This window comes from Montipora foliosa, chromosome 1 (assembly GCF_036669935.1).
Source record: "Montipora foliosa isolate CH-2021 chromosome 1, ASM3666993v2, whole genome shotgun sequence".
Lineage (NCBI taxonomy): Eukaryota > Metazoa > Cnidaria > Anthozoa > Scleractinia > Acroporidae > Montipora > Montipora foliosa.
This window is the reverse complement of record NC_090869.1, coordinates 57,354,570-57,381,664: the sequence shown is the minus strand read 5'-3', so window position 1 is coordinate 57,381,664 and position 27,095 is coordinate 57,354,570. Positions and strand designations below refer to the sequence as shown.

At 41.2% G+C, this 27,095-nt stretch overlaps 1 protein-coding gene across 2 annotated transcripts in view; it reads left to right on the top strand.

Moving 5' to 3' along the window:
• LOC138002345 (uncharacterized) overlaps positions 1-27,095 on the top strand; it is a 68,887-nt gene that overhangs the window by 8,725 nt on the left and 33,067 nt on the right. The window contains exons 5-23 of one of the 2 annotated variants that reach the window (XM_068848408.1): positions 1-56; positions 3,998-4,186; positions 4,830-5,059; positions 5,191-5,423; positions 6,462-6,680; positions 8,182-8,440; positions 9,063-9,180; positions 10,879-11,084; positions 11,882-12,120; positions 13,004-13,109; positions 13,595-13,756; positions 14,040-14,171; positions 16,158-16,289; positions 17,887-18,093; positions 19,231-19,455; positions 21,265-21,415; positions 22,766-22,931; positions 23,305-23,570; positions 23,986-24,146. The exon at positions 1-56 is cut by the window's left edge and continues 115 nt beyond it. In XM_068848408.1, the coding sequence (XP_068704509.1) occupies positions 1-56; positions 3,998-4,186; positions 4,830-5,059; positions 5,191-5,423; positions 6,462-6,680; positions 8,182-8,440; positions 9,063-9,180; positions 10,879-11,084; positions 11,882-12,120; positions 13,004-13,109; positions 13,595-13,756; positions 14,040-14,171; positions 16,158-16,289; positions 17,887-18,093; positions 19,231-19,455; positions 21,265-21,415; positions 22,766-22,931; positions 23,305-23,570; positions 23,986-24,146 (3,457 nt within the window). The remainder of the gene's footprint in view (positions 57-3,997; positions 4,187-4,829; positions 5,060-5,190; positions 5,424-6,461; positions 6,681-8,181; positions 8,441-9,062; positions 9,181-10,878; positions 11,085-11,881; positions 12,121-13,003; positions 13,110-13,594; positions 13,757-14,039; positions 14,172-16,157; positions 16,290-17,886; positions 18,094-19,230; positions 19,456-21,264; positions 21,416-22,765; positions 22,932-23,304; positions 23,571-23,985; positions 24,147-27,095) is intronic. The other variant, XM_068848414.1, reaches the window with a different exon arrangement.

Below are 27,095 nucleotides of genomic sequence, written 5' to 3'. Positions count from 1 at the left end.
GAACTGCTCAGGAGAGTATAGTCAGGCAAAGAGCTGTAAAGTTGCCTCTTGCCCAGGTGAGTATACTCTGTCTATCTTGTTTAGCTCCTTCAACAAATGTGCTTTTAAAGGCCCATTTTCACCCTAGACGTAAGGCGATCGCTAGTTGTTGTTTTGAATCTCGAATAGCATATTCCGAATGGCCAACTATTTTTGTCGCGCCTCTTCGTGCTGTTGAAAACAAGGGGGCGCTTTCGGAAATTTCGGTGTGAATTTACGGGAATTTCTTAATGGGAAAAAGCTCTTCCATTTTGTCACAAATTTCGCCTGTGGTGACGTGCAAGACTGCAAAAGTTCGTCGTGGAACTTTAAGGTTTTCCGGTCATTCCCGTTTTGCTGTTATGGTCTTTGATCTCTTTAAACTAGCTTGCCCCATTTCCGCATACACTGCTCGCCTGTGGCTAGAATTAAAGTCGGTAGCGATTTTGTCGAAAATCTCAGTTTTCCTTTGTTTGACGCAAAACATATGTTTATGATCAGCCGAAGAGGTAATTAAGTTCCTTACATCATGATCCTGCCAAGTCTGCAGCTTGTTAGATGTCATATTTTCCGGCTCGTGGGGCAAGGGTGATCGACTGGAATCTAAAGATTCTAAAGAAAACAAAGCAAATTAATAGGTAAGATGAAGTACACACGCTTTAAAGAGTATTAAGAGAAAACGAGCAAATTCTCAGCAAGTGAACGGAAAAGGAAAGAAGCCATTTCAGAGTCGACTGTCAAAAACCAGGGAATAGGAGTCATGCTACAATTAGAAATCACAGACGTTACCATAGCTCGTGATGTGACACACGGATTTTTCGCGCGTTGCTAAGGAAGTGAAATGTTACTTCCGATAAATGACGTCATCATATCGTGAGCTGACAAGAAAACCCACTCACAAGCAAAAGTTACCGCACGAACTGTTGTTTCCATCGAAGGTGTTTCTTCGCCCTTCCTCGCGCTCGTTCTCAGATCAACTGCGCATGCGTAAACGAACTAACTTCCGGTTTGAGAAAAAGCTGAGTGCCGTTTATGTCTTTAAAAAGAACATTTTTCAAAATAAAAGTAAAACCAAGCTTGGCTGGATGCCAAAACGAATACAAATTATCAAACCATCGATTAAATACCCCTTATTGCGTAGCACGGAGACAAATTTAGAGTTTTCTTTCATTGGTCACGAGACCATGAGCGTGGCGTGATGACGTCATATTTAGGGTCATTGGCTTACAAAAGTTGGAAACTGAACAAAATAATGACAAATTCTCTCAAATTACTTAACCGTTATATCCTTAGCAACGCACCCCAAAAAATACGTCAGTGGACCCTTAAGGTCAAAAAATGAGTTTTATTGATGTACTTTATTCCACTTTATCTCTGAAAACGACATCATTTACATTTTGATGTATTTCATTGAAACACGCCAGCTTGGCTCAGAACTAGAATCGGCAAGAAAGGACAAACTTCAAACAAGATCTCCAACGAATTACCTGTACGTGCTCTAAACGAACCTCTGAAAATTTAAGCAGGTGATATTTCTCTTTACTTTTACGAGAACTCATTGCGATTTCGTGTTTATAACATAAGGGCACATTTTCCTTGTCACTGTCGAGGAACATCGAAAACAGTTAGGCGAACGGACTAAAAAAACCTCTTGTTCGCCCGCATTTTGAAGCCAAACAAACCAGCAAACAAATCAATTATTTCTGTCCAAAAAGAGTACAGATGATTGTTATTTAATTCCAGTTTAGAATAAAAATTCAAGTTTCATTCCTGAACAAAGAAAAAAACGACAAAACCACTTTTTAAAAATTTGCATCCACTTGAAATAACTCATCCGCAGAAATAACAAACGGTTTAGTATCCAAGAAAAGAATTTGTGGGGTAACTACCTCCGTTTTGTGGTTCTTTCTCTCTGCTTTTGTTTCTGTTCTTCTGTCATAGGCCGTCCAGACATCTTGCAACCTAATTAGATTCAAAATGATAAATCTTAAGATAAGACTAGTTGCAAAAATTGCAATTCAGAGAAAAAAGCAGCACTAAGCAAATTAAAAATAAACCCTTAGCTTTAATACTCTTTTTCTTTGGCCATCTCAGTTTGATCAGAAATAACACACAAACAGCGGTGACAAACATCAGATTTAGCTAGTAATCCTTTATATTTAAACTCCAATTTTGTATTAACCGTCACTTCTGAAGATGTAGGCAGAAGCATAGGAAACGTCAAGATAATTTCAAGAAGGATGCGTTTATATCTGTTTGTCACCGCTGTTTGTGTGTTATTTCTGATCAAACTAATCTTTAAGTTTATATCCCTCCGATGCTTGACTTGAATAACTGCGTAGCCGCCAGTGTGGACTACAGCTATCATATGTCAAACCTGCATTGAAACCAGCAAAAAAAGCAGGGAAAAAATATTTTCCGAACAGTTTTCTACCTGAACACGAAAAGCGTCGACTGTCAAGAGCTTTTGTTGACGTAGCATTGCCTTGTAGCCGCGTCGAGCTACGGAAAGAGCGTGAAAAATCTAGCCTCCTTTATGCTCAGGTGTGAGTGTCTGACCTGGGTTGAGCCTGCAATCCAATCAACAACCGGTCTCTGGTCAGCGGTCAACTTAAAAAAAGCTGACCTCGATAAGATCCAACTTGAGCCCGTGATATGGTCACGTGATACTGGTCAGCGGATACGTTGTTTTGGCAGGTGTCAATTGACCAGAACATTGATGTCCAATATCCAAGATGTATGCTGTAAACTAGCTAAAGTGTCAGCTGGAGTATTGCCTCCTCGATGATATGAGCTCTAAACTTGATCCCGTGATATGGTCACGTGATACTGGTCACATCGGCATACATAAACGGGTGGACGGACGTACGGTGACCAAAAGTTAATTTTCTTGCATCGATAGGTTACCATATTTTCTTAGCTATGGTGCTCGGCGCGCGCGGAGCTCCGCTAAAAGTTAATAAACTTGTGACCCTCAAAAGTTAGGAAAAAAAATCAGAATTGAAATATCTAAAAACTATACTATCAAATCTACAAATTCTAATATATATTAAATTAAATTAAAATCAAGCTAAATACTAAAGTGATTTAAGTACAGAAAGAGAATCCTTACGTCGTAATTCTAAAGATAACTTACTCCAAAGTTACAAGCTGTAACCAACAAGGACTTTCCACCTTTTGTCTCACGTATATACTTAGGGCAAACCAAGTTAAGTGAACATACCTAGTATTTTTAGAATGGACTTGATTATTAACAGTAAAGATTTTGATTACATAATTGGGTAAATTACCCTGAATAAGTTTGGAAACAGAAAACAACTTCTCATCTTATTTTCTTCATAAAAAGGAGTCCATTTTAACTTATTAAATAAATGTACAGATGGCGAATCTCTATCGGCAGACAAAATAACCCTAGCCGCCCTTTTTTGCAGCTTCAATACTCAAAGATTCTTTATCACAACATGACCAGATAACATTAGGTTAGGTTATTGTAGGATGAATTATCGAATTATAATATAACAGTCTTTGCCTATGAGTCAGATAAACTCTGATTTTTCTGAGAAGTGCTATGCGTTGAGAAAGCTTCTTACAAATTTTATCACCGTGTTGACGAAAAGATAAGTGACTATCAGTATCCAAACCAACAGAGTAGCACTAGAAACATTGCTCACAGACGTCCATTTTACTTAGGTCTTAGTTTTCGAGGGTCTTAATTTTCGTAACACCCATCGAAATTAGGGCATTTTTACCTTGCCTTTTTCTCCGAAACAAAGTCGGTGACCCCCCAATTCATTTTTGGAATAAGCAATTTATGACCGAACTTCAAGCGAATTGTTTATGCCTCACTTGCATTAACTGGAAATTTGTATCAGTTGAACATTAATACGTTGATAAGTAATATGAATCATAGCTGCATGAGTTGTAAAATCTTCTCTAGCTTCCTAACAATTTATTTCGATGACGTCCATTTTACTTGCAGGTGCTATCAACGGAGGTTGGTCAGCGTACTCAGCGTGGAGTGCATGCTCAGAGCCTACTTTCTGTCTGCAAGGGACGAAAAGAAGGGCACGTACGTGCACCAATCCACCACCAAGCAACGGCGGAGACGATTGTAGCGGGTTGTTAGTGGAAGAAAGCGCATGTCCCACACAGGCAGATGGATGCACGAGTAAGTAAAGACTTAAGAGTTTCAAAAAGGTCTTCCGTGCAAGAGAAGATTACCGTACCAGTTGTCTCTATGGAGAGCGCACGAGACTTTCATGCGAGAGGTCATGGGCGGACTAACAACTTTCAGGGTCTGAAAACAAGCAAGGAAGTTTAGACTCTCTAATCTTGTCTGCAAATAGTATGGCTTTCAAGTCTTCTTGGGTGAGGAACTGAAACTGTTGGTCCCTTCCCTTTATGGTACTCCGTGGGTGATAAAGTTTCCGGTCTTGTGCTCCGACCTCTTAGAGGTTAAGCAAACGGCAAACGGCATGGTGCTAATAGACCTTTTTACCGATACGGCGGCCATTTTGATTTCTATTGTTTCGAATAGCCATTATGGGATGCCCAGGGGGCAAATACATATTAATTTGCCCCCACCCCCGGGCATCCCATCATGTCTTTCGAAACAATAGAAATCAAAATGGCCGCCGTATCGGTAAAAAGGTCTATTGTCATAAAAGCATGAAATTCCCCTGTTCTAAATGTTCTCCTATGGTAATGGTAAAAGAGGCTCATATAAACCCTTAAATCGTTAGGCAGAAGGCGATGGCCCTCCAAGTAAAGTTTTGTTAAAGCATGTGAATTATTTCTCTCGCTTTTGCTAGCTTATCAGCCGGACAAACCAGACAAAGCGCCAGCAGATGCAAACTCATGGATTGCTCTGGAGTGTGAAGCAACAGAGAAACTCTCGGCTACTGGAAGCATGAAAGGCAACATCCCTTACGCCGTTTATTCAAACTTTGATGCCATGCGAACTGAACTGGAAAGTGGATATTTTGCGATTAAAATGGAGCCTGACGATAGGGACGATTATGGAAGGAAGCAGCTTACAAAGGTTATTAAGAATCATTAGCTGTGCTGACTTAACCACACAGTGTTTCTCAACTGACAATGCGCTTGTTTTGAAAATTCGGCATTCGAAATTTTCCTTTTTGCTCTCAGTTTTCTTATTGCTTAATGCTTTAGGTATGCTTTGAGCTCGTCGACCCACTGAACATCGGCAAAGTTGTATCCAACGGAGCTTCATATTACTCCAAGATCGATCCTCTTCCGGAGTGGACTAGACCACCGTTGACTGACAATGTACCAGCTATGAGCATTTGGATTGATGAGTCACAGGCCTTAAGAAAATTCGAGTTCCAATGTGCAAAATCGGAAGAGTATGTCCCTCATCCCGGCTATGTTTTGCGTTCTGTGAGGTAAGCAGAATAGGCAATCTGCTTTGTCATTTATCAATAACTTGGTTAACCAAGGGAGGCCAGAAGTACATAACCCACAAGTGTCAATCCCTCTCATTTGGCTTTGACCCAACAGATTACGGTGTTATCTAAATTTGGAATACGGGTCCCGCCAAGTAATGCCCAATCAGGTTGAGTCTGGCGACCACAATGCTTCAGATTGGTCCATAAAACCAGGTATCCATACGAGGGATTGCCCATGCTTAATGCAAAATAGTAGTAGCCGTTGTAAAAATAGATAACACCGTAAACTGATGAATCTCATTCCATCAAAGATCAACACTTTTGGGTTATGGACTTCTGGAGAGACTTAATTGTCAAAAGAAACACAAAAAACCTCCTGGCCTTGGAAATCATCCCACCGTGCTTCATGAGGGAACGAGTTACGAAGAGCGCAGTGATATAACTCCATCTACGTTCGTGGAGTACTGCTCCATAGCGGGATGTAATTTTCTGGTTTTGTTAAGGGGGAAAACCAGAGTTTCAGGGGAAACCGTCTTACGTCAGGGTCAAGACACAAGCTAACCCTACCCCCACCACCTACCCATGAAAGGCGGGCAAGGATTACGACCAAGTAGACTCCCCAAAACGTGCCGCTCGGGGTATTTCCACACATTACTCGTCCACGTATGAAACTTAAATCTTTGGCGGCCAGACAGGAGGCTGTGCTTTCCATTGGGGAAGCTGTATACCACGAAAGTGACAGACTTGAAATCTCGGGAGGCAAGCCTACTGAACGACAGTCCTCGCATTTCAATTTTTTCTGCTGGTCGCCATAGTTTGCTCTGTATCCGTCCATCTTGTTGACGCAGAGATCTCGGTGCTCTCAACAGCCTCTAATTGTATTGGAGGAGTATAGAACGCAGCTCCAGTATTGATTAAGAGTGTTTACTAGGATCTGTTGTACATGGAATCCCTTCATCTTTCCGCTTTTTAGTTGCAATGTTCTGGCGTTTTTGGAGTTTATCGGGGCATGACTCTATCAATTATCTTTCCTAGGTTCTCTTACTACACCGAGGGCAATTCCCAGACGTTCAAAGCTAAGGGTGACTTCACCGTAAGTTCAGGAGCGGTGTTTAAGTCAGAGGTTTATAAAGACGTGATCAGCGGAGGAGTATATGGCAAAGGCACAGCTCCCAGTATTACATTTAAAGACATTATGGCCTCCTTCGGTCTAAATCCCAATAGTATACCAAGTTTTCTTGTCGATGCTCTAAAGTAAGTGATGGTTGAATGATCATTTTCTTTTTCTATATCCCAAATCAACTGAATTTAAACCAGCGAGGCAATGGCAAACACAAGCATAAAACAAACCAAAATTTCATGGCTGCATCGTTTCAATTGTGGATGCTTTGATGTCTCATTATTGTTCGCGAGGGCCTCTTCCAATGATAATTTTTTTCAGTCGAAATTTAGCACGTGGTCATGATGCGCGTCCCATGGGCACGAGACCAAAATAACTTTCACAGCATGGCGCAAAAGTTAAAATGTATGGGAAAAAACTATCATGGGGCTTGGGGATGCGTTCTCTCCCCTCTTCCTGTCTTGCTTACAAATCCTGCTTCTTATTTTAAGCCATTCAGAACGAAACAAAAATTGATTGCGTGTTGCCTGCTCATGCGCATTCTCCTTCGCTGAGCTCTGGCCGAATTTACTTGCGTTGCGTTGGTGAAATTGACTACTTTGCTTTGGGCCTTTGAATACTTGATTTTACATATCAACAACAATCTTTACCCATTCCAAGTATTTAAGGACGTTCGCGCCCAAAACGTTCCCACGTACAGATTTTTTTAAAACTTGCCACGCAGAAAGGTAATGGCCTACTTTTGCCAAAAAGGCAAAAAAAATGGGGGGTCACCGTGCTCGTTTTCGAGATCATGAGGTGCATTTTTAGAAGATTGCGTTACTTTAAGACGATCTTAGCTTACAACTGTCAGCAATAAAAAAACTACATTAGTGAAATTTAGATCAGGTAAACGTACTCAGTTCAACATAACTAATATAACTAAATTAACCTTTGCAGCTGATGTCTTTTCTGAGGTGAAATAGACCTTGAAAAACGACACATATTAGTCTAAGAAAGAAAACTGCGGTCGCACGAGAGCATAAAAGGCCAAATATTTGTAACTTCTCACGTACAGATTTTTTTTGTTTTTTGTTAAAATGGACAAAATCAAGAAAGGAAGTGATCTACGGAAAGAAAAATGGGGGTCACCGGGCATTCAAGAGAGTAAAATCGCTGCGAAGTTCTCAAAGCGATTGTTTATTCGCACTGTCACGCCATTGCGTGACATATCCGAGAAGACCTGGGTCCACAGCTATCCCATGATGCCACATACTTTCGCGTTCTATTCTTGTGGAAAATTTTTGCGTCTTTAGCATCGTGTTTACCTGCGTGGTCTGCGATGCATGACGTGTGCGTGACATGCGCGAAAAAATGCGCAGTAGCAATGGGCGCGAACGTCCTTAAAGACGCATTAGCTTCAGTACAGTTGACAGAAATAAGTTGACAAATTATTGTTTAAAGGCTCTGATTTACTTTTCCTCATGCAATAGTGGTGAACTCAGTTTTATTAACAAACTCACATTTTCCTAAGTTTGAAAGGAAAGCCATGCTATCCTTGAAACGGATCTCTGCACCAAACTGACTTTCAAGTTATCTGTCGATTTTAAAGAATAACTTGTGCGAACTTTTCTCTGAATCGTTTTACCCTAACAGAGGAGTTGGTCTGTGGGACTTCACCCTGCAACCTGTAGAGATTCTCAGGAAACTGGAAAAGAATGGCCTTTTCAGGTTCACAGCTTCAGTAGACATTGCAGGTGTCCCTGTGCATGTTGAGATTTTGACAGGGACGAGATTTGCTCGCCCCGCATTTGCTGTCGGGTTTTCTTTTGACCGTGAGTCGTATGGAAAGCTGGCAGAGAAGCTGTCTGGGATTGGAGTGGACTTTTTGGACAAACTTGGATTGGAATTTGAGGTCAGTTTCTAGCCCGAAATGTTATATTTTTTAACGAGATAATTTTTTTTGGAACCTATTATTTTTTTTGTTTTCCAAAGAAAGTTCAAGTGTGGTGCTCCACGTGCGCACACTGGTGTATCTTTATGAGTATTTGTTGTCATCGTTATGTATTGGTTCCAATATGCTACCAATGTGGCTATAACGCCAAATCAGTGAGGCATACAGTTGTCCTATAGTTGTCCTATAGATGTCCTGTGATTTCGCACAAAAGTCGTTTCGTACCGACCTATCTTACCTCAAATGTGTTGTACCATCAGGGCCGCATTTGCACTCGATGTGATCATGACCTTAAGCCTCTATAGTACTTAGCTAAGGCACGAAACGACCACAAGTCGTGACATTGGAGAAAACGCAGGCAGGCGAGGTAACTTCTTAAATGGCCTTGACATACGCACCTACCTAAATTTTCTCTTGAACTGGCTGTGTAAGTTAAACCATATCCCTCACACAACTCAACTTTCATGGCCTTGGGATTTGTACCTCTCTTCTTTCACCTGCCTTTAAAAGCCAACAAACGTGCACTTTGGGGAACATTCAAAATTCTCACGTCATTGTTCTCTTTCCTTCTTGTCCATGAAAGGTCGGAATATCTTTCAGTCCGCCTGCAGAACTAGGATTTCAGCAAGTGTTTACTGATTCAGAGACAAAGTTTTCTAAACAACCTCTGAACAGCTTTATCTTCTCGAGTATCACTCAAGGTGTGTATAGTTTGTTATTGTAGCAAGTACAGACGTTAGTTGGGTCTACGAAGTTTTTAAATGAACCGCAAAGAAAAGCATTTTTAAACACGAATCGAATTTAAGTTCCGTTGCATTTGTTTGGGCCCCCAACATTGTGGCCGCGACGTCGTATCAAAAAGGAAGCACAAAACGTTTTTCTGCAAATTTCAACTGATTTTTTCCCGGAGCACGAACTGGTACAGGAAATCGTATGAACGCGAGTGCATTTTATGATTTAGGTTAGTGATGTTTTGAAAGTTCTCAAGATTGCACGAGCTGTGGGCGAGTGCAATTTGAGAACTTTCAAAACACCACAAGTGACCATAAATCACGAAATATACGAGTAAGTCCATATACTCAATATACTCAACACAGTAACTCAGATGCTGTGTTTTCATAACTTCGGTATTGCACTCTAAAATCCATTTATGCATCACCGGTGGCTCAGTTGGTTGAGCACCAGGCTGTTACGCTGGAGGTCGTGAGTTCAACTCCGGCTGGACCAACACTCAGGGTCTTCAAATAACTGAGGAGAAAGTGCTGCGTTTGTAATTACATCTGCAAATGGTTAGACTCTCTAGTCTTCTCGGATAAGGACGATAAAGCCGGAGGTCCCGTCTCACAACCCTTCAATGTTCATAATCCTGTGGGACGTAAAAGAACCCGCACACTTGTCGTAAAGAGTAGGGCATGTAGTTCCCGGTGTTGTGGTCTGTCTTCTTTGGTGTATCATGGTTGGGAGGGTAAATGCTCGGAGATATTAGCTACACCAAGCTACTCTTAAAATCCGAGGGTAAATAAAGATATATGATATATATGATATGATCCGTTATTGACCAATCAGAAATACGATATTTTGTTGAGTATATATAAAGGATGTTATTAAACCTAATTAAAGTAACGTAAATCAAATCAGTTATCTTTTTACAGTGGGGAAAACCGGAGTACCCGGAGGAAAAACTTTTAGGAGCAGGGTGGCGAACTAAAAACTACCTCACAATAGGGTCTTACTAAATAGATAGATAGATGGGTCTGCGTACGTCGCTTAAGCTTGCGCTTGAGTCGCGAGTGAAACCAGCCTAAGATGTCGTTGCGAATATCTGTCAAATAATTCTTCTAAAACGAAGCAGTCTTTAATTGGTGATAATAGCGGTGTTGTACCAGAGGCGTGCTTACCTCCCCTTTCTTTTTTGTTCAATATAGCAGTGCTTAGTTTCGCTTCGCGTGTTCGCGTCTGGCAGGAGCTCATCAAGAGGAGCCTCTATCTCCTCTAATTCCTTGAGTCAACCCTTTCCCGAGTAAATTTATTTTTAGGAACAAGTTTTTCCCGCGAAAAGCATCAGAATTCCCTTGACGCTGAGATAGCTCTGTTTTGATTGGCTTTTACAACAGTGGGCGTGCTGAATGTCCCAAGGGAGATTGGCTTTTTACAACAGTGAGCGTGCTGAATCTCCCAAGGGAGATTGGCTTTTACAACAGTGAGCGTGCTGAATCTCCCAAGGGAGGTGTTCTATAAATAAATCTACTTGGGAAAGGGTTGACTCCGAGGCCAAGTATGGGAGATAGAGGCTCCTCTTAATGAGCTCCTGCGTCTGGCTATTCGAGTACGCCACTTGCGCAAAGGAAAAAAATCCTCTGGAATTGTGGGAAATGAATCTGTTCCTGTGTCCTCAACAGGTATTGTCGCTGCCGCTCAAGTCGTTCTGCCCAAGGACTGCAATGGAAATATATTCTGTGAGATCATGAAGCTGATTGTTGGTCCGACAGTTAAGTGGTACATCTATGGAACGTTTGAATATCGTAAAATTCGAATCGCTACTGGATTCGCGAATGTTCGAATCTACGACGGACTTTACTTTCACAAGCTCGAGCTTTTTGTTGAGGTAAGGTGCGGCATCGAAAACAATTTTACGTTTTCTTAAGGAGCTAAGAAAGCTTTCCATTTTTTCTGGAAATTGTGTTTGGGGTGACCTCTTGATAATGATATTTTTCAAATAAACTGGAGCGGAAGAAATTGCGCTTACCACTGGAATATCCATTTCAAACCAGGAAACTGCGGAGGTTCTTACACGATAAATTGGGCACCAATTGGTGTACTCCAAAACGTTTGTACGGATTTCCCGGAAAACGCACGTTTCATCGGACTTATAGCCGAAATTTACCTACTTTTTGTCAAATTCCAAGCGCCTTTCGAATAAGAAACTAGTTGTTGGGGCAGCTGAAAAATCAGAGTCCTCGGCAGAATCGAACCTACGACCTCCGTAGCAGCGATCAGCGGTCGGATGCTCTACCCATTGAGCTAAGTCGTTTAATGTGTCAGCGTTGGACTATCTTGCTGGAGGTCAAGGGTTTAACTACAGCAGGACTACAAATCATAGGCCCCTTGTCTCAACCATAGCTCATTAAACTTTGTTGGACTGTAAAAATGCATTCCTTTCTGTATATGGAATGGTCTGTCCTTGGAAAAGGCACACTGTGATTGTAGGCTTTGCGAGTTTGTGCGGCTCTCACCATCTGGGTGGTGATTTCCTTCCAAGTAACGCGAATTTTCGCCATTTTCGTCAACTCCTCCCTAAATTTCATAGCGTTTAAGGTGTTTTTATTGAGGGCGAGGGCCTTTAACTTAACCCACGAATATGTAGGCAAGGGAACTGATTGCGTGTCTTTCTTTTTTTCCTAGGCTGATTGGAACTCGTCTGCTAAACATGTCAAATTAGGATTCCGTGTCGATATAAAGGTTCCAGTGAATGGAGACATTATTCGCGATGGTATCAAAGCTCCCAGCAGCGAACTGTTTCTGTTTGGTGTACTGGACTACGATTTTCAAAAGCAGGAAGTCGGTGGCAAATTGGGCATGCGCGGTATATGGCGAAAAGCGTTTTTCATTCCATTTCTTGGATTTGGAAACATATTTCTTGGGTAAGGAATATTGCTTGGCAGCATAGCTTCATTTCGGAAGCATTTCAGGCTCCTAGAAAATCAGAAGAGTGCTTGTATGCTTTTGAAGGTACATTGTAGTGTTTGAAGATCCATGTCAGCCGATGGGGAAGAAACCGCGGGAAAGAACAGCCCTTGGCTTTGATTTTTATTTTATTTTAGCAATTAGAATTATTATAAAAGTCAGAAACAAACCTTTAGTCGTTAGATAATGGACAGGCCCGGGATGCTCGAAGCATGGTTAGTGTTAAATACCATGGAAACCTATAGGTTTTGATACCTCTTATCCAATGGTTAGCGCTGACTAGGCTTTGCGCAACCGCGGCCCCAGGTAGCTTAATGGGTTCATATAGAAGCCCATAACCTAGAAGTGTCAATCTCCGCTCTCTTTTGCATGGGCTTGGCACCGAGAGGTTTTTCTCCGTGTCCTCAAAAACCAACATTTGATTTAATTTGCGTTGATTTGTTGATTTCAGTTTACAGTTCCCCCAATTATTGTTCCAGCGCTACAAGAATAAGACACTTTCCCATCAGTTTACTGTATTATCTAAACTTCGAATGCGGGTCCCGCTAAATTATGACCAATCAGATTGGGCCTGATGACCACACCGTCTCTTATTGGTCTGCAACCAAGTAGCCCTTCCCCCTCCCCCCCCACTCCCCTTGCTCGCCACCCCCCCCCCCCCCAAAAAAAAAAAAAAAAAAAAAAAAAAAACTAGCAGTAGCCGTCCTTAAAATAGATACTACTGAAAAATGATGGGCTGCATTCCGTCACTGATTGAGACTTCTGGTTATGGACTTGTGGCTCATTGCTACTTTTACTTGAGTATATGGAATTTATCATAAATCGTGTTTCAATTCATAGGTTGACTTATAAAGTTGGGGCTCCCATACCGATTACTGGTGTGCAATTTGGAATGCGAGTGGAATTTGGATATGATTGTCTTATACCAGCAGACTTTAATAATGAGGTAAGTCTTAATCTTTGAAGCACACGCCCAGACCCTTCCCTCTCGTCCAAAACCAAAGTAGCAACCGGAAGCTGGTGTTTCAATTTTTTTTTGACTCGATGCCGTCATACCACAGTGATTAAAAGACTCAAATATCTGGAATCTGGTCACATGAAGCCAGACACGAAAATGCCCTTGTGTCTTAAGGTCACTAATATTGCAACCGCCTTGGCTCGGACGCCCGAACTTCTCAGGAGGCCAAGCCTGACTTGAATTAAATCCATGTCAGTCACCAACTAAGAACGGCCTTTTCAACTTGGAACGGATCAACCGTTCCTTTGTTGATTCACCCCAAAATGTTTAAAAAGCATCAAGGTGTCTATTTTTGGAGGGCAACAAGAAAACGGATCTGGTTTTTTTCTTGAAATCAATCGTTAAATGCCTTTCCATTGCCGTCAGGTTTTTCCTTTGAGAAAATCTTGATTAAACTTCCACTCTATTTTCAGGGTCATTGTTTTGGTGGCAGCGGTTATTTTGGAGTTGGCGCGCCTCAGTTCTTTTACGCTTCCATTGACGCCTTGACTCTTGGCAAGATCATTCGTCTCTTGGGATTCACTTTCCAGATTCCGCCTCCAATAGCAGAAACAGGCTTTCCTGAAGGCGCCTCAGTGAGTATTTATTCTATGACTGTATCTAAACAGTACGTTTTTCTTGTTTCAAGGTGGTTGACGGGTTGGTCTTTCATTGTAAGCAAGGCGCATGTCTTCTTTAGCCTAAGGAAGGAAGTACGGTGTCTTTACAGCTTGTCTTTAAAATCCGATGTTGTAGCGCTAAAGTAGCTAAATTTGTCTAGTTAGATAATTACTTAATGCAGTAGTTACTTAGATATTGTATAAGTGTATTGTGTTGTATAGGCTGTTTATTTGTTATGACGTCATTTGTTCTTTTTAGGGATCATACTCAGAAGACGACTTTGATTTGCGCATAGCGGGTGGCCCGTTTATTTACAAGGGCTTTTCGATCAAAGGAAGAGTGAATCTGTTTGGTTGGTCGATTTATGCGAATGTCAGATTATCAGATGCGGTAAGAAAATTGTTTAAGGCATCATCGGCTCAGTATCGACTATACTTTGGAAATAGTCATTCTGTATGTACCGGCCGGAAAGCCTTTTGGAGTTTTTTTTTGGGCCTTTTTTTTTATTTGCTTTACGTAATCTCTGTCCCGGTACCCGCAGAAGAAATCCTTTAGAAACTGCTCATGAGAGGAACTATAGTCATCTTGGAGGTCATCGTTGTTTTGGCAGAGGTATTTTCCTTATTGCAAGTTCATGCATAAACTACAAGTAAAAACTAACAAACAACAACTCTGAAGCTTTTAAACTTTCAGAACTAATTCACTTTTACTTTAATTAATCGTCGCGAGTACTTAAAACTCAAATGATTAGATCACAAAAGAGATGCAGAGTTTTTCTCTGTCCTTGTGTGGGCGGCCCATTTCCATTAGTAGGGCTAACGCTCACATGGTTTATATGGGTAGAAAACTAGCACTTCACATTACCCTCTAAAAGTTAAGTGTGTTGAAATATAAGTGCTACACGGCCGACGTTTGCAAAAACGTAACCCTTCCTTGTACCTTAAATTTTGGACCCATGTCACTTAACCTCATCTGGACGAAGAGTGATACCTACTTTTTAACAGTAACACTAATGCATCGGAAAGTGTCTATCACCTCAACACGAGTTTCCACTTTATTTATTCTCCGAAATCGTCCCAAATACATGTACATCGTGTTGTTTTTACAACCGTTTCATTGAAATTTCACTTTTTTGTTGGCTTTGAAAGACGGGAAAAGTGGTCATACTTTGATTCATAACCGAGCAATGAAGGGGAATGGGTTCAATACAGGGTTGAAGTCACAAACTGCTTTGCAGTCCAATCAAATAATACTTGAAGCCAGTCTGTAATACAAGTTAATTTCATGGGGACAAAATCTCATGACAAGCACATTTTGTAGCAGTCACGATTTATACTCACGGAAACGAGAAGAATGGTTGTTTTAAGATTTCTTATCTCACGTCCATGCCCTGTCAAAGAAAGCAGAAGTTCATAACCGAGAAGTGTCGATCTCTGTCATTTGGCCTTGGCCCATCAGTTTACGGTATTATAGGGACCTTAAGCAAGGACGACCACGACGACGGCTACGAGAACGTTATGGAAAATATTATTTCCCGTTATTATAATAATTTCGAGATTACTCCAAGTCGGTCAGCATGGAAAGAGACAAAATTGGTATGAACAGTGTGGATGTTTGAAGAGCAAATTGAAAATTCATCGTGAGATGCGTGCATCCTCCACCTAACCTCAAATATGATCATTTCACGTCGTTGTCAGGACGAGAACGGCTCCTAGCTGTTGTCGTCTTCCGCTCCCTGTTCTCTAAATTTAGAGTACAGGCCCCGCCAGATAATGGCCAATCAGATTGGGAATTACCGGAGCTTTCCTGATTTGTCCGCAACCAAATAGCCGCACGAGGGATTGCTCGTGCTAAATGCAAAATCGTGCATGGAACGATTGCATGCGGCTACCTTTTGTCAGTCCCGCAAAAATCTAGCAGTAGCCGCTCTAAAAGTAGTCCAAGGGCGCTTTCCTTTTGTCAGAACTGGCCGCCCAAACCCGTCAGTTTGCAAAGAAAATGGAACAGTTTGAAGGAACACATGAATGATAATCCCTTGCATTTTTTGGAGTAGTATGTATCTTTCTCGAAGTGTGTTAATTTGAAGGCGCTGTAGAGTTCCAGGTTAGTCCTTCAAAATGCGCAGTCTGTCCGGTCAGTTCTGTCAAATCGGAAGCGTCCTAAGGCAATGCCGTTAACTGATGGACCCCTTTCCATCGCAGATCAAGACTTCTTTGTTATGAACTTCTGAAGAAAGTCATTCATTATAATCAAAACTAAGGGAGATCTCCTGACACACACTGACAGAGAGGCTTGAGTAATCTCTGAAATGCCATGTCCTATTCTGGTGCATCGCTGACTTTAATTATCTGAAGTCTACGGTTTCATTTTTGGCAGGTCATTTTCATAGACTTAAAACCCGACCCCATCCAAATTTTGGACATCATTACAATCGTCCGCAGTCCTAGTGATAATACTAATGGACCTTGGTTTTATGTTGATGCCAGGAAGTCTCCACCCTTTATTGAGGTAAGGCAAAGTTTCTTTTAAATTTCTGTGTTGTGATTTTGTCACTGCAAACAGCAGTTTTGTGCACTAGCTGAAAATTTCCTGATTGGCGCGTTTCTCTCGTTTGGCGCTAAAACAGTGTGATTTTTTTGCTAAATGAGTTGTTAATTTGTTTACAATATATTGAAATCTATAGAGGGCGAATTCCTAAATACAAATAGGGTTAAATTCTCTTTACAAAACAGGCAAACTTAATTCAAATCTTATGTTGGTTTGTGATAATTAGAAGTGAAATCGGGTACCCATTTCACAACCCGCAAATGATTAGTCAACCCACAGATGTCGCCGAAATCGGGAAGAGTACTAGTAGAATTTGATGGAGCAAATTAGTGAAAGACGGGATCACTCACATATACTTTGAGCCCCTTCCTTTAATTTTGGCTTACAGAATTCTTCAGTTTCATGCTCCGGTTGGTTCTCTTTCGTCTGAGGCATTTGACAGAGAATTTGCGATTACATGCATTTGCATTTATCATGAACCACTGGAGCAATTTGCATTCGCGGTCTTTATTAATTCGGATATTACGCATTCGACTTTCTCACCAGTGGGCCACGTCGCTCCCACCTGATTCATGAAATGTGGTATGTTTTTACAGGTAATCGTATGATTTCGAGTGCAATTTTTGATAAATCAGGATGGGTAAAATTTTCAAATGCCATTTGTAGTCTTGTACAAGATAAATCTAAGGGTGTGTTCGATTGACCTAATTCCGGAATAAGAATATGAGAAGTGATGATTTAAAACGGTATTTCTGGCGTTTTGAAGCAACAAGGATGATAAAGATATGTTCGAAATAGCATTTTAGCAAGTGTTTGACAATTTGTATGTGAATCTCAGTAAAAATGAAGGATTTCTAACTTCTATTCCATGTATTCTTATTCCGGAATATCGTCAATCGAATGCACCCTAAGTGCATTAAGACGCAGTAATACGGGCAACATTTTTCGTGCAACTTGTCGCGCAATAATGTGGTACATGTAAGAAGGTGGTAATGCGTGCAACAAACCATCTCAACTTGCAAGGCAACATTGTTGCGCGACAAGTTGCATGATAAAATGTTGCCCGTATTACTGGGCCTTAAATCACGTGATTACTTATTAAGAATATACATGCAACATTTTGACTCTGGTTCCCTCTTATCGTGTTTATTTCGTGTCGTGGCTCAGTAGTCCCGTCATCATAATAAAGTTATTGGTTGAAAAAAATGTCAACTTTGATTGATATGCTAGCACTTGTGAAAACGTACAGAAAAAATTAAAAAAATTGACCCTCAAATTCTGAATTAAAACGTTGTCACTTCCCTCGCAACTTGTCCACCGTTTTACTTTGTTGCGCTTTCGCGACTTTTCTGTCAGTCAATTTAATTTCTACGTTCTGTGCTCAAATTTCGACTTTTTGCACTGGCTGGGATTAATTGGCATGTTCTCAGCGAAAGAGAATGCTGAAATTTTTGCATGTATATTATTAACGACATAACTCTCTGGATGAAGCAAATGCTGATGATCTCAGCCATCGCTAGTACCTCTCATATTGTTTTATCACTTGCTCTGTTTATAGGCTTATATAGAAGGTTACTCTAACATTCTGGGGATCTCGACTTATTGTCGCCTTAATCTGACCATGACCTCAATTGAGCTGGAGATTAGTGGAAATTTCTTGAACCTCATCAAAGCTGAATTGTTTTTATACACAAGTTACAGCATCAGCAAGTTTGGCGCGGAGTTCTATGTCCTTGTAACTGTGGACCTGCATGCCCTAAACCACGTAAGGATGTCAGTTATTATAATCCTAGCTCATTTCAAAAATCCTTCGACGGAAAGATGGAATCCATTTGAGCATTAACGCTAAAAACATCGCGCAGAATGGCTATTGCTCTCCGGATATTTACTTTACAGTCGCGGAAAAGTGTCAGGTCTGTAATAATAAAAGCAAGCGTAATTAGGGAACTTTTTTTATTGGTTGACATTTACGCGCACTGTCCAGAGCTTTGCTCAGTATCATGAAGAGGTGTGGAACAAAAACAAAAGATAGGAAGACCATTTTTTTTTCTTCTTTGTTTTCATATTCAATCACATACCGATCAAATTTCTCACTTTTGCTTTGGGAGACCTTTTCTAAAGCCTTGTTTAAACACTGAATTTCACCGACGAGCCGCCGAGCCACTCAAAGATATACCTTACTTGTTCTTAAACATTGAATTTCCTCGGCGGGCCGCCGAGTCACTCAAAGATATACCGTACTCGTTCTTTAACACTTAATTTCACTGCCGAGCCACTGAAAGATGTACCTTACTCATTCTTAAACATTGAATTTCACCGACGAGCGGCCGAGCCACTGAAAGATACTGACCTTACTCATTCTTTTAACATTGAGTTGCACCGACGAGCCACCTAGCCGCTCAAAGAAACACCTTACTCGTTCTTCAAACATTAAATTTCACGGACAAGCCATTCAAAGATTCTTTAACACTTAATTTCACGGACGAGCCGACGAACCATTCAAAGATATGCCTAACTCGTTCTTTTAAACATTGAATTTCATAGTCATAATTGATTTCTAATTCATAGTCTAATAGAGTTCCGTCCATTTGTTTCCTTTCGTTTCCCTCCTTCTCTCCCATAACGACTTATTCCACTCCAGTTCGTTTTATCCAATTTTATCCTAGTCTAGTCTATTCTATTGCATTCCACTACACAGTGCCATTTCACTATGAGATGTCTTGATAATCATTCCTTCACCTATTATTTAGGCGTTGGACCAAGCTGCCAAGTCAGTGAAGGCCGCTTTTCCAGTTCGTTTTATCCAATTTTATCCTAGTCTAGTCTATTCTATTGCATTCCACTTCACAATGCCATTTCACTCTGAGATGTCTTGATAATCATTCCTTCACCTATTATTTAGGCGTTGGACCAAGCTGCCAAGTCAGTGAAGGCCGCTTTTGATGCTGCGGAGCAGGAACTTGCCAATGCGAGGCAATCAGTTATTAATGCGAAAGAGGACTGCAAGAGGAAGATGTCGCTTAAGTGCGATAACTGCAGGACTCTAAAATGCATGGAAGCTGAGAGGGATTGTAAAGGAAAATTGGACGCAGCGGGCAAGTGGATTAGCAAAAATATTATAGCTCCGGTATGTGGAGTATTTTGTTTACTTCTCACTTTTTAGGGTCACAAACATACGTGTATTTCGCGATTGCGTCAGCACTGGTTGTATTTTTAACGTCTGAAACTGCGGTGTAAATCAAGTGAATTCAGGAGAAATACCTCTTACTAACCGAGTAAGTAACGGACTGAGTTTTTTCCCGTTGGTTTATGGCGTTTTGCGCGGGCTATAAATTAACAGGAAGAAAACGAGGATCTGTAACTAACAATGTGCACCGAGGAAACGAGGTTAGTAAGATATTCATTTTCTCTGCAGGGCAGGAAGGGAAACTAGTTGAAGTCAAGCGGGACGTTCAACTGCCAAAAATGATTGGCATGTGTAAAAATCTGAAAAACGAATAAATGTCATTGGCTTTTTGAAAGAGTGGCTTGCTAGATTCAAAGAGTTTCCCAAGTTTATTTCACATAAACTTGAAAACTCACCGAAAAATGTTGCATAAAAACTTCAACCTTAACGGCCGTACAGCGGACGGTACTGTAGAATACGGCTTGCTAAATAAGTCAAGAAATGTAACAAAAAACCACTAAATCTCTACAAAAAGAATTTGTTTTACGCCAGATACAAGGAAAAACTTCAGTTCTAGATTCTCCATTTAGAAAAAAACGCCTACCTGATAAATGCAGAAGGGGAGAACCTCCTTGACAAAGGAGCAATCAAACAGGCCCCTCCCGTAAGAGAGGCCCTGGTATAATTGGAATCCAAAGGATCAATGGTGATTTCACGCCAATTTTCTATGTGCCTGGCTAAGTTGCCAGCACAGGTTTATACCTCATTCAGGCCGTGTCCTTCATTGTCCTGCTATAATAATGTTGATGGGCTGCTGGTACTGGAACTTGAGTCGCGTAAACGGCCTCTTCCGGACGAAATTCCTCGGAACCCTTACAAAGGACTCTTCTTTCCTCGTGTACTGAAAGTAACAGTTTTCCCATCTGTGCGAGAGCCACTTGAAGGTGAATCACGACTACAGCAGGAGGCTTTCCTTGAAATTTTATTGAAATTTGTTGACCTTAATCTGTGTGGTAATTTTTGCTACAGCACTTGTACTCGGCTCCAACCTTCGGGTGGGCTCGAATTAGAATTTGAACTACCGGCCACGAGCTTAACCCGTTTTAGGCCTCGGTAGAATTGTCGACCTCTCTCTTCACTAGCTCCGTCAAAGCTGCGACAGACTTCACAAGGTCGTCGATACCCAGTTGACTTTTCATTTCATCCACGTCAAACTCGTAAGACCCCTCACCGCGACCTTCGTTGTCGGACTCGTCGCAGAGCTGCAAAATCTCTCCAGCATCCTGTCCATAAGGCTTACTAACGACCTCGTTCGCTGCCATATTGCTAGGAAAGGTAAAGGCAAGCGAAATAACTAGCTTAAGAGGCATTTAACTGAAAGAACAACGAAAGAACAACGAAATACTGACCTGTTTGTGAACACACAAAAGGAAGAACTGGTTATTATGCAGCACACCTGGGGTTATGCACCGTCGTCATTTACATTACAATTACTTTGGAAAGTGACCGCTGACTTGTTAGTACCGAAGGAGGTATGCAAATTAAGCCAAGCATATCGGAAGAGAATGACCGCCGTGACGTCATTGAAACCGTCCGTATGAAAACGACTAATTGATCACTACATGTTTCCGAGTTTATACGTCAGTGCCAAAAGGGCATGGGTCACAAAATATATTTTAAATGAATTAAATGAAGACCAAACCAGTAATGAATTAATCAGTAAATGGTCGAAACTACTTCCTTCATTCTTGTCTTCTTCCTCATCATTAGGTCAAGAAGTTTGTTAAGAAAGTATTCAAAGGTTGGAGAAAGAAGCGTGGTCTTGACAAACTGCGTAATGATGACTTTGCACATCATCTCCGACGTCGCCGTTTTATCAGCAAATTTATTTGCGAAGGAATTGTGGGAGGCGGCTGTAGAGGTTTGTGTTAGAGAAGCCTAGTAATAGTAATAATAGTGATGTATTGACTGAGATAGCGCGGGCCTCATGACGCATGCATTTTACATTTGTAATACGCATTCGTCCATTTTTGTAACCAGAGTCTTGAATAGGACCCAAGGTTCTGTGAAACTCTATGTAGGAGTACATGCGCCGTAGGATTCTTATAGCCAAAAATACTCTAACCATACCAGACCAGGGAACATACTGCTAACCACTCTATTTCCACTTTGAAGACGCTATATGTGAAAGAAATGGTTGAGGGTTCAAGCCAGAAGTTTTAGGTTTTATTTTTTTACAAACGTTTGTAACGGCGAAGATATGTCTTGATATAGTCATCTACATCCTCTATGGGTTCATTACGAACTTGCTGAATGACCAGGGGCGCGTTTCTCGAAAGTCCCGAAAACTTTCCGGGCCCGAAAAGCCATTTGTGAACCTGCCAACAGCTTGTTCAGGAAAGCCGACCTTTTAACATGTTTTCAAGCTAACTAAAAGAAACATGTCTGTGAAGTTTGACGACTTAAATCCTCTCCGTTCTTGAGATACAAAAGGAATTTTGACACCCGAAAATGCCCCGAAAAGGTTCGGGATTTAAGTCGTCCAACTTCACAGACATATTTCTTTAAGCTAGCTTGAAAACATGTTAAAAGGTCGCCTTTCCAAAACAAGCGGTTGGCAGTTTCACAAATGGCTTTTCGGGCCCGAAACGTTTTCGGGACTTTCGAGAAACGGGCCCCAGCTCCCAGTTGGCGTGGTAGCTCATTTGGTAGAGCGCACGCTGCACCAGTATCCCAGAAGTCGTGGATTAAAATCATGTCCCAGCGTGAATTTTTAATCCTCCACTGACTTTCGTTTGTGCTAAAGTAACGTTGATACGCTTATGTCCAGAAATATAGGTAATGGCGGAAATGCAGGATTTGTCGAAACTCTGCCAAATCTTCCACATTAGCTGAGTCGTCACCTTCTCGGCGAATTTTCGCCGAATATGCCATTTTTCGCCAAATCTGCCACATTCGCCAAGTCCACTGCTTTTGTTGGGCCCTTAACGCCAGCTCATTGCATTCGATGATTGCATTATTTGCAAAATTTTACCAAATCCGCCATGGCGAATTTTAGTTACCAGCTTGTCCGAAATGGCAGCTTCAGCTGCTAAATTTCGCCAAATCTGCCATTTTCGGCATTACCTGTATTTCTGGACATATATCTCCTTTGTTAAGTTCGATGTCTTAAAATACTTCCACTTTCCTTGGAGGAGGTAAAATTCAGCTGAAATAACAATTAATTGATCTTTTCAAGAATCGCAGCAATTGAGATTTTCTTTTGTGTCAGGGATCGAGCATCTTTGTGAAGGAACATGCAAGTTGGTAGAAGCTATTGGCAAGGGACTCTGTAATGTTTTGGATGTCGCAGTCGGTTTCCTGAAGTTAACCGAGATGGCCACTGCATGGGTTGGAGCCGCAATCAACTTTTTGCTTACTGCATTCAGAGTCAACAGGTATGGACTGGAATTCTAGGATGGTACTGTGGAGCTATGTGAACAATAATTATATGAATAGGCCCTTTTACAGTTTTGCGCTAAATAAACTGGCCGTATAAAGGGTTTTTGCTGGAACGTGGTAACTCCCGTGAAAAGTCTTTACCAGACTACCTCGCGGCCGTCACAAACAGCTGGACCTGGCGGCCGACCTCAAAAAAAGCTTACGAAAGTGCTTTCTGTCACTACCCATGCTTTTCAAACACATACAATTCCAATCAAACACGAAACACCCGATCAATTTAAAACGATTGATCGAAGCTTGGTCTCGATTGCTTGTTTACTTCGTGCTACAGGTTTGATGCATCTAATATGTGCGTTTTATTTCTTCCAGTATCAAAATTGAGTTTGCTTTGGCGGCCTACGCTTCGGGAGGCTTCCCGGATGTGACTTTCAATGCTGCAGTCGACTTAAGAATATTTGGAAAAAACTTGTATCTCTCTGTTGCATTCGACCTGAAGGATCCTGTAGGCAGTATTCAAGTGGGCGCTGATAGATCACTCTCGTGGTACAAAGATAAAATGAATAAAGAGAACCCAACGGACACTTCACGAAACTACTACGACAATCCAAACCCGTTTGTCGACTTCCAGTTGTCAGGTAAATTGAAATTGCAAAGTGAATTGGAATTTTTCGCGTTGAGCTAGCACTTGAAATATGAAGCGAGGATGAAAAAGAAAAAACCGCTTCCCATTCTCCATGTAAAATGTGTTTGACGGTTTAAACAAAGTTAGCCCAAGCTAAAATAACAAAACCGCGTTTAGAGGCATTGTGTGACTACAGTAAGTTATTGCAAAGGGAAATCGACATTTCGCCCAAATCCCAACGGATCGGCAAAAAAAAGTAATTAAAACACTACAACAGTTGCGTGATTTCGAAATGCTCTCAGTTCCTACCGTCTCAGTGAAGATTAGCTGGACTGCTAGTTTTCCTTTTCAAGCCAATCATGATTGATAACCTGTCTAAATTCTCGCCTGATTTTTAATCGTACCCTCTCCCTTTTTATCTCTCCAAGAACAATTCTTGATTGAGAACCAGCAGTCGGCCACAGATGAAAGATACGGACCTTGTTTGTACGTGGACTCCAAGGACGAGGGTTCGCTTATCAAAGTAACTGGATGCAATGAAACCGATGACAGGCAGAACTGGGCTTACACTCAAAAAGGACAAGTCAAGGCAAATGCTCTTTTGCTCGAAAGTCTACAGTTAGCCTAAGTTTTAATTCGTTCACGCCACATGGCTCGTCACGCATTCTCAAGAATCTCGATTGTTCTTCAATGTTGTTTGCCTCTGTTTTAAAACGAATCTTGGTGCGAACCGAATTTGATTTGCATTTCATTTGAACATTCGTCTTGAAACAGATGCGAACGACCAGTTTGGTTTACCACAATTTGGCGTGATCGTTATTCTTATGCAAACATTTTCCGGTTAAAAAAGGCAGCTTATCCCTTTATTAAACAAGCCATATATGCGTCCCTTGGGACCTCAAGGAAATGGGGTGCAACTATGTGTGCTATCAGTAACCCAGTTAACTAATAAATCTTCCTTAAATACACGTTTTGTCCTCGCAACACCGAATTACATTTGGTTCAAATATAAACTAATTACAATGTCATGCAATAACAAGGTTTCTTTATTTACTCAATGGAAACATCTTGGTGTTTGAGATTAAAACAATAAAAAAATAATTGTTTTCAAATGCGCTTAGCATGGGGACACTGCATATTCCCAAGAGCATTTGAAAACAACGGTTTATGAAGAATTTGGGGGGCAAACAAAGTGTATTATGGGGAATGCGAAAATAGAGAAAACCGAATTGCATTCTATGCCTTTCATCCTTTTAAAAATCGAAAATTTCACTTCCGGTAGGGTACAAAACCGTGTTAGTAAGGATGCTGGGAGTTTCAGGCTAGTGACGTCAAGCAGGGAATTTTACGGATAGAGATTGCGTTGTTTTGCCTTTTACATTACGGAGTTTAAGATCTGCGACGCAACGGTAACGAAAACGTCATTTCAAATTGCAACTTCAAGTTAATTAATCTTTTTCGTCATTATGTCGGCTTCTCTAACTTCTAAAAACTAGTGTAACTTTCCAGGAACTGAATTAGGAGGTGCGGTGTTGAAGCTACGACAGAAAATTCAATTTCGCTGCCTTGTGTTCACGTTCTCTGAAAAACTTGAGAATTGGTAATCTCACGTCGTAGATTTGCAGAAAACGTTAAAGAAATGTACCAAAATGAAAAATGCACGTGTAGAGCTTGCAAAGCTATTGTTTTTGGTCATTAAATATGCATAATTTGTGACGTTTTCGTTGCCGTCGCGTCGTGGATCTTAAACTCCCTATTATGGACCTCTCTCACGCGGGGGCCGATGTTGGCCAGAGACAATAGATTTCGTAGGCTGAGCCTGGAGTTCATGTCTTTGAAAACAAGTTTTACCGCGCAAAAACAAAAGTTTCAGGCTAGTGACGTCAAGCAGGGAATTTTACGGATAGAGATTGCGTTGTTTTGCCTTTTACATTACGGAGTTTAAGATCTGCGACGCAACGGTAACGAAAACGTCATTTCAAATTGCAACTTCAAGTTAATTAATCTTTTTCGTCATTATGTCGGCTTCTCTAACTTCTAAAAACTAGTGTAACTTTCCAGGAACTGAATTAGGAGGTGCGGTGTTGAAGCTACGACAGAAAATTCAATTTCGCTGCCTTGTGTTCACGTTCTCTGAAAAACTTGAGAATTGGTAATCTCACGTCGTAGATTTGCAGAAAACGTTAAAGAAATGTACCAAAATGAAAAATGCACGTGTAGAGCTTGCAAAGCTATTGTTTTTGGTCATTAAATATGCATAATTTGTGACGTTTTCGTTGCCGTCGCGTCGTGGATCTTAAACTCCCTATTATGGACCTTTCTCACGCGGGGGCCGATGTTGGCCAGAGACAATAGATTTCGTAGGCTGAGCCTGGAGTTCATGTCTTTGAAAACAAGTTTTACCGCGCAAAAACAAAAGTTTCTAGTTCCTCGGGACTCAACATGGCCTCCTTGTGAAAAGAATCAATTGCAACCAAATACAGAGGAAAATACGGGCACTGGAAGAATTTCGTTCTGGTATTGACGTCACGTACAGTTCTGCTATCCCCAGTCTCCTTACTAGGGCGAAGTGAAAATTCCGATTTTTAGCTCTTTTCAAAGGCGTATGGCCACACGGAAGGAAAATCGTTTGGAAGTTTTTTAAAGTGTTTGCATCTCAGAAAATTATGGTGTTTTAATTGAGTAAATGAAGCAAATTCTGTCATATATACTAGGCTAAATGGCTATAGCAAAGTAAACTTGGATTGAAGCTATACAGAATGGTTTTTAGCATAATAAAATTATATGAGAGTTTCGTACTGATATTGCAACTCATATAGCTCAAAATGTCTTATTTCCTTAAACGTCTTGAGCTGGCATTAGTGACAATACGTTTACTGGCTTGTAGTCAACCGTGCTACAGAAAAAATTAGAACGCGGCATAGTGTAGTTCTGGAAAAGACTATGTGTATGACACGTTTTAATTTGCATGCGCTCTATATCTTCATGTAATACTTGGTTAGGTTGCAGTGAAAAACTTGATCACAGGGTGCCGAGAGCTGCTCTTTTCAGTTCTTTTACTGCGATTTTCATAATTCTGCGAACGCTAAGCGCCAAACATAGTAGGGAAGATCGACACCAGTAGTGGTAGTGGTCTCGGACCCTTGAGCACGGTGTAAACCGTTGGAAAGGGAGCGTTCTGATTGGTGGATTTCAAAATGTTAATGAGATTTATTGGCTTCTGATTGACTAAAGGGTTTTTTTGCATAAATACATATTAATTATCACGTGCACAGACATTCTAATTGAGATGCATGGGTTTCTGATTGGTGGATTCAAGAATTGAAGATAATGTTTCGGAGAGAGAGGCGCGGTACTCGGTTGGCGGTCGTGGTCCTCAGCATAACCGTATTGGGTGGTGAGGAAGGGGTACAAGCAGCGGTCGTGCACCCACTGCTTGCAGCAGAACATGCGGCGGGGATGTTTGGTGACTTTCTTCCCGTAACGGGTTGACGCCAGGTGGCGAAAGATACCGAGGAGGGCTGTCTGCTTGAGGCTG